At 48.0% G+C, this 7,917-nt stretch overlaps 1 protein-coding gene across 1 annotated transcript; it reads left to right on the top strand.

The window, feature by feature from the left end:
* Positions 1–828: 828 nt before the first annotated feature.
* Positions 829–5,331, top strand: NFE2L2 (nuclear factor, erythroid 2-like 2). The gene is made up of 4 exons (XM_010150701.1): positions 829–1,095; positions 1,262–1,357; positions 1,989–2,168; positions 4,123–5,331. Exons 1-4 carry the CDS (start codon positions 829–831, stop codon positions 5,329–5,331), a joined length of 1,752 nt encoding a protein of 583 aa, XP_010149003.1.
* Positions 5,332–7,917: the final 2,586 nt, after the last annotated feature.

The following is a 7,917-nucleotide window of genomic DNA, read 5'->3' as shown; positions in this document are numbered from 1 at the left end:
ACTGAACGCTGGTTTTGTGTGCTGCCGCTGAAGGGTAGTTTTAAGGAAATGAAACATGCCATAAAATCAGAATTCCCAGGCAGCTACTTGAAGCTGTTGGCATTTACCCATCCAACAAATGTGGCTACCAAGTACTGAAATCCTGTACCAGCTAACATCCACACTGATGATTTTTGACTCTTAGATTTTCTTCACAGCAGAAATACTTCAAACTTCAGCCCTTAAAAATATTGAATATTTGAACAGTAAAAAAACCCCAAACAATCCACAACTCCCCTGCCCCCCAAGAAAAAGCCCTCTTATGCAATAAATTAAAAGAAACATAGCCAAATCAAATAATGTTCACTGGGTGTTTTTCCCTAAACAGCAGAGTTTAATCTGTCTTCTGAAATACTACAGGGGTAAGGGGGAGCTGCTTTCTCACAAATTCAGGTTACCATTAGCTGTCTGGTAACGACCAACTGTCATGAAGGCAGAGTTTAAGACTTTCTTAATGTGATATAATTCATTCTATAGCTTCATGTTTTCTGTGAGTGACTTAGAGGAGAAATGTATTCTTCTTTCCTGGCTGGTACATGTGTTACTTTACCACTTGTGAGAAACTGCGGAGTCCTTGTGAGCCTGTGCGCAGCAACCAAACCATCAGTTCGCAAGTTTCAGAAAGGTCTCACAGAGCCACGTTTCATTTCAATAACTGTAGGATTAAGAGGAGAAGCCTCAGTGACACAAGTGTCCTGTTGGATACAGACTCTGAGAGCTTTGCTGTTGTTCTAGACCGGCTTTGCTGGGGAGGATGCTTGCTTAAAATAAGCATTTCTGTTGCAGGACATGAACTTGATTGACATCCTTTGGAGGCAAGATATAGACCTTGGGGCAGGGCGCGAAGTTTTTGATCTTAGTCAACGCCAGAAGGAGTATGAACTCGAGAAACAGAAGAAGCTCGAAAAGGAAAGACAAGAGCAGCTCCAGAAAGAGCAGGAGAAAGCCTTGCTGGCTCAGCTGGAGTTAGACGAAGAGACGGGCGAATTTGTTCCAGTGCAGCCAGCTCAGCCCGCTCAGTCAGAAAATACCGAGCCGCCAGTCGGCTTTTCACAGGTAAACTCTCCATCTGTGCTTCTCAGCGCGACTAAACCTTTTTCCATTCGCAGGAAGATGTGATGTTGGTGGTTACCTAAAATGAATTTGCATTCGTTGCTGTAATGGAAGACTCTTCAGTTATTCAAAGGCGCAGTAACATTTTTTTCATAACTTTCCTATTTAGACCACACAGACTTCAAAACCAGAAGCGGAGGCCCTGTCCTTTGATGACTGCATGCAGCTCTTGGCAGAAGCATTCCCATTTATAGACGACAATGAGGTAAAAACGCTCAGTCCAGCACTTTCACGGGCTGTCTTCCAGGGGATCAGCCTTGTGGCTTCTCTTACTAAGATTTGTCTTCACCATAAAATTAGCCAACTCCCGCTGGAATAAAGCAGTGCAGTAGGCTTAAGCTGGGGCCGCATCCGGAGGGAGCGGCATGGTACTGTAGCGTTCCTGCTGCTTACAGAGCGCCACGGCCAGGACTGGCTGTGTAACGCCAGCTGACGGCAGCCCTCCAGTCACTGCCAGCGTGTTTGTCACGGGGAGCTTAGTGCAGCTCTCCGGGGTTAGTGCCTCCGAGTTGCTTTATTTCCAGGTGCTCATCCAGGCTGGGTGATGTGCAAAGACAAGCCCTTCACCGCCCCTTTCTAGGGGGTTTTTACTATTCCTTTCCTTAATACGAAATCTCCTTTCATGGGGAATATTTATATATTATCCCGTTACTTACAAAAATTGCTTTTGGGTAGAAATACCTGTCTGTTTGCTCTGTAGACAGGGTAGAACATCAAAAACCAGATTTTTGCTTTGGAAAATTCAAAGTTGGGTTTTGGGGGTTTTTTAATGTGGTGTTTTTGTTGTTGTTGTTTTGTTGGGGTTTTTAGTATTTTTTTTTTTTTAACTACTCTAGGCTTCTTCCGCTGCATTTCAGTCACTGGTTCCCACTCAGATCGACAGCAACCCGGTCTTCATTTCATCTGATCAGTCTCAGGCACCTGAATCACCTGGTCTAGTTCCAGTTACTGATGCGGAGAATATGCAGAACATAGAGCAAGTTTGGGAGGAATTACTGTCCCTTCCGGAGCTACAGGTAAAAGGTTTAGTATGATTAGCACCTGAAAAAAACAATGGCATGGTATTTTGGGAGAGTGTGATATTTCAGCAAATGCAGTACAGTAGCATCTGAACAGATGGTGATTATGACTGTCATGTTGATTTCTACACCTGTAGGACATCTATAACTCAATATAAGCTTCAGGTTTTTTAAAAACAATATAGGGAAAAACATGCAGGAGGAAGGAAATCAGTTGTTCGTCAGAAGGCCTTGATAAAACACAACTTGTCTTCCCAATCAGAACTTCCCCACGTGTAGCAACTCACTGTCTGTGTCTGTATGCAGCTTGGTGCAGCATGATCATGGTTGAGATGTCAGCTGCTTAAAAGTGGACACTTCAGGGTTACGGATCTACAGCAGGAACTGCTTCCGCCAGCATCACTGTAAATGGTTTTGGCTTGCTGTGTCTAACTAGGCTGTGTAAGTCGCTCAGGGTTACTTTTACACTGAACTCTTATCTGAGGACAAGGTTTTGTACAGGTAACAACATAGATGGAGATGCGTGGAGGAGTCAGGCACAGCGACACAACTACTCCTCACGTGTGCTCAGAAAGAACTAAATCTGAATGAAATATTCCAAAGGAACAAAAAAATCACTTTTCTGTAGTACTAAGCTGCGCGTTACAGAGGACATCTAGGGTTTGTTTTTTTCCTCTCCTATCCTTATGTTTATATTTACCTTTTCATTAGGTTTGACTATAAAATTGGGTAGATTTATTTTCAAGTGTATTGTTCTGCTTCAGCGTGATTCTGCTCTGCTTCATGCTTTTAACTCGAGATGACAGCTTGGCGGAACGCCTCTAAAGCCAAACCCTATTAAAAAAACCAGTTTTTGCAGGAGCTGAATTTTTCCTGCCACCCTACTTTTTCCCTTTGTCCTTTTATATTTTTCAAAATTATCCTGGTTTCCTAATCTTTACTGCTGTGGTGGGCTTGAAAGCCCCACATAATAACAAGGGCAGTTGGCTGTGAAGAGGCAGCAGTGATGCTGAAAACGCATTTAGAAACCACAATTATGAATCGCAGTAATTCTGAATAGTAATGGAGTAATCTTCTGAAAGAGCGTGCTGGTTACGTCGAGGGCATCGCCTCTCACAAACTACATGTGAAGAGAACAGAAGGAGCACGCCAGTTCAAAACCTTAGCTTCAGCCTTGACCGATCTCCAGTTAAATACTCAGTGTGGGGTCCCTTCTTAAGAGAAACACAATCATTTGGGTAATTGCCTAATTCTCTGGGGGCAGCAGGCATGCTCACTTCAGGCTCAGTTAAGAAACTGCCACCACGTGGGAAGGAACGCTGGCCGTGCGGCCAGTGAAAGCCCATCAGTGTGGTGTCTGCCAGCCTGACTAGAAGTAGGTGGGGTGGGTTAATGGGTGCAAGGCTTCACATTAGCGGGAACTGCATTTCTCTGCATTGAACAGCTGCTTCATTTAGTGAGTCTAAAACTGAAGGAAAAGAAACATCACATCTCAGGAAATTGAGTGCCAAGGTAGTCGCGGGGTCGTAATGCTCGCCGTGTCTCATCAGTCGTCCTGCACGTGCTGTGTTCGTGCCATTCCTAGCAGGGCTGCTCGGGGACATTCAGACCTGGCGGCTCCAGGACCCCCACTGGCCGTTTACCACAATGGGAGGCTCCGTGCGGCACGGGGTGCATTGGAGTGGCTCTCTTTGGCATCCTGCTGTGAGTTTGAGAGATTCCGCTCTCCTAAGGGAAATAGCTCTGTCCAGGACAAGCCGCTGCATGCTCTTGGACCTAGTGAATCCTTCTGGCCAACCTCTCCTGGTTGGCCAGGTCACAGCAGTGCTGCAGCAGCCATCAGCACGCGCATAACGCGGGCAAAACGTGCAGCCTTGGTGGGTTGCGGGGAACGGTTTTATCCTCGGTTGGTGATGAGTTGCTCAACTTCTCTCTTATGTTTCCCACCTAGTGTCTTAACATTGAAAACGACAACATGGCTGAGGTGAGCACAATGCCGAGCCCCGAAACCAAGCCAGCGGAGACGCGCGACAGCCTCGATTACTACGGCTCATTACCCGTCACCAGAAAGTATGTTAACTATGGCCCGGACTTCCTGGAGAGCATTGAGGGCCCCTTTCCCAGCATCTTGTCACCAGAAGACACCAGCCCGCTGAACGTGAACTCTTTAAATGACACGTCCCCTTCAAACTCGGATTTCTGTGAGGATTTCTACACCACCTTTATAGACACAAAGGGGAATGGTGGCGCAGCACCGACCAACGCCATCAGTCAGTCGCTCGCAGAAATTCTCAGCGAGCCTATTGATCTTTCTGACTTCTCGCTGTGTAAAGCTTTTAACGGCAACCACTCCGGAGCTGCACCGGAATGGAATGACTCGGACTCTGGGATCTCACTGAATGCAAATTCTGGTGTGGCATCGCCAGAACACTCTGCGGAATCATCTGCCTACGGAGATAAGACTTTTGGGTGTAGCGACTCGGAAATGGAAGACATGGAGAGCGCCCCGGGAAGCGTGCCGCAGAGCAGCGCTAGCGCATCCTCACTGCAATTCCAGGATCAGGTGTTCTCTTCCGCGGGGCCAAGCTCTCACACACCTAGTTTGCAGTCTCCGACCACACCAAAGACAGACCCCCCCGCCAGCCCAGGGCACCCCGAAGCTCCCTTCACCAAGGATAAAGCCTCAAGCAGCCTTGACGCTCACCTCACGCGAGATGAGCAAAGAGCAAAAGCTCTGCAGATCCCTTTTCCTGTGGAAAAAATCATCAACCTGCCCATTAATGACTTCAATGAAATGATGTCTGAGGAGCAGTTCAGTGAGGCCCAGCTTGCGCTGATCCGAGACATACGCAGGAGAGGCAAGAACAAAGTGGCCGCTCAGAACTGCCGTAAGAGAAAACTGGAAAACATAGTGGAACTGGAGCAGGACTTGAGCAACCTGAAAGGTGAGAAAGAGAAATTGCTCAAGGAGAAGGGAGAGCACGATAAAAGCCTCCGTCAAATGAAAAAGCAACTCGCCACCCTGTACCTTGAGGTCTTCAGCATGCTGTGTGATGAGGAGGGGAAGTCTTACTCTCCCAGTGAATACTCACTGCAGCAAACCAGAGATGGCAACATCTTTCTTGTTCCTAAAAGCCGGAAGTCAGAGACTAAACCCTGAAGGGCAGCACAGCTGGCTACTGTCCCCTGAGTTACTAGTTTTGTATCACTATGCCGATAGTTTTTTACTGTGAGGTGGGAATTAGGTAATACTTTTTTTGCAAGTAACTCTATGCAATGATAATTTTCAAGTTAATTATCAGTTTACAGAAGATGGAAGTTAAAAACCAGTAGCACAGTGCGGAGGGATATACGGAAGATTCGTACTCTCACTTTTGTAACGGACGTGTCCTTCTTGTAGCACCACTTGGGCTAGTTTCCATATATGTGTAAATATTTAAAGATACCATATTTATATACTGTTCTATCTCTTGTTATATTCACAGATTTGATATATATATATATATAAATGATTTTAGCTTTCTAAATAGAATTTCAGGCCAGACAAACAGTGGCTTATGATACTTTTTTATAAACACGCAATAATGTTTGTTTCCCTTTTTTCTTACACATTTATACTTGCTTTAATTTAATATATGACTGTAATCTAATATAAAAGTTGATACTTTGTGTTTGATTTTGATTTATCAGTTCATTAAATTTTTTTTAACTCTACTCACGCACGTTCATTTCCCCGAAGGAGGGAAAATCCTCACGCGTTTCCCCAGGCTAAGTGTTCCTGTACCAAACACACTTGCTAGCTGGAGGCAGGTGGTGCGGCCCCACCAGCGCTAACGCTTCATTCTGCAGGACTGCAGCTGGGAAGGATTCTCTGCCTGTCAAGTGTGTGCTGTTGACACGGTTTCTGTTTCGCTCTTTGAACGCTACTTAACTTCGGGATGAGCTCTTCCTGCCAAAGGCTCGTCAAGCCTGTGATGACGGTCTCTGCGTTACACGTTCTTCCAACGGAGAATTCCGAATGCTGCTGAGAGGTGGTGCTAGGAACGCAGCGCGGGCCTGGCTGCCAGCAGTGAGCATCGCCCGTTGCTGCCACGGCTTCAGAGCTGCGGGAAAGAGGACCTGTCGGCCAGCCGCCTGCACACACGTTGCTGAGAAGCGCGGGGCAGTTTGAGTTACGGCTTGTAAGAATAAAGATGGGCCAAGTAAGCAGCATGGCTCTGCTCTCTCTCCGAACGGACTCACTGTACTTGAGCAGTGGATTTTTTGAATACAGAAAGTGCAGAATTTGAAAATACACACGTTGATCTGAATGTTAAAAACTATCATCTTCCTTCAGCTTCCCTATGAAACTTCCAACTTCAGCAGTGGCAGAAAACACCACCTCAGATGAGGCGTGCCTTTGTCATCTGAGGCATGTTCTGTCTGCTGCCGTGTTCACGCATAACTTAATTTAGTGTCACAAACACCAAGTGGTTTTGCAAGACCTTATAGTACATTTTTTAAAAAGAAGGACCTGGAGAGCCTGAAAGAGCACAGCAGGACCCACAAAGCTCGTTCAACAAAGTTCACAGAATCACAGAATGGTTTGGGTTGGAAGGGACCTTAAAGACCATCTAGTTCCAACCCCCCTGCCATGGGCAGGGACACCTTGCACTAGACCAGGTTGCTCAAAGTCCCATCCAAAGTTGTAGGGGGAAAGGCTGCCCCTTCGCTCCCTACTCAGAGCTAGATAATGCTAATTACAAGGATATGGCAGTTGGGGAATTTGGCCTTGATGTTTGTACTTCCCAAACTCCTTAGCTGTGCCGGAGTTGTGTATCCAGCAGAAAGCATCTTGGCTGGCGACAGGGCACGAATGCCCAAAGAATGATTTCAGACTGTCGGAGTGCTTGTGCTGTGTCACTTCTTACGGACCTCCTGAGTATCCTCCATGAAAAGAGGAAGGGCAGGGGCCTGACACAGCCGCCCCCCTCACGGGATGCTACGGAAGGGCTCCTGTTTTCCACTGTTCTGTGCCACTGGCTGCTTTTGTACTGTTCCAGTGGCCCCGAGCCCTCTCCCCTCAATGGCAGTAGCTGCTGTTAAACAGGTCCCAGCTCTGCCTCTCCCTGTACAGGATTTCAGATGCTGTGTCACTGTCCCCTCGGTCCCAGCAGCACCAGTGTAACCTCACAAGCAGCTCCTGGGTTTACTACCCCAAATAATCGTATCCTTCCAATCTCTTTCACCTTGTCAGTCCCCTCGTTGTTAACTCAGTTACTGACTCTGAAGAGCAGAGGCCTCTCGGGCACCTGGTGCGCGCACACACCTCTCCCGCCACCGCAGCACAGCCGGAGCTGAGCAGGGCAGCAACAGCTTCCCGGAGCGGGCAGTGTAAGGCCAGGGACTGAGGCCCTACTGACCCCATCCTCTTCAAAAAGCCGGCGCGATGGCAACTGCCGCAGTGAGGCTTTGGTCCCCAGCCCTGCCCACCCTCAGGGAGGAGGAACGGCTGCGCGTCGCCTGCCCTGTCCTTGCTGTGTGTCCGAGTCCTGCCCCGCGCAGCGGTTGTACCTGCAGCAGCAGGCGCCGCACAGTCATGACAGACGCTGTGGGCTCGCATCCCCAGCCCCCCCGGAGGTGCCAGGAACCTGCCCCTTCCAGCGAGCGGTAATGCCCCTGGGGTTTGCCAAGAGACGGGGAACCGTGGGTGACCCAGCTCGCCGCAGAGGCTGCTCACCTCGGTGGTGCTGAGCTCCCCCCGAGA

This window comes from Eurypyga helias, unplaced genomic scaffold (assembly GCF_000690775.1).
Source record: "Eurypyga helias isolate BGI_N326 unplaced genomic scaffold, ASM69077v1 scaffold29054, whole genome shotgun sequence".
Lineage (NCBI taxonomy): Eukaryota > Metazoa > Chordata > Aves > Eurypygiformes > Eurypygidae > Eurypyga > Eurypyga helias.
Note: the sequence above shows the minus strand (reverse complement) of the source record. Positions and strands in the feature narration are given on the sequence as shown.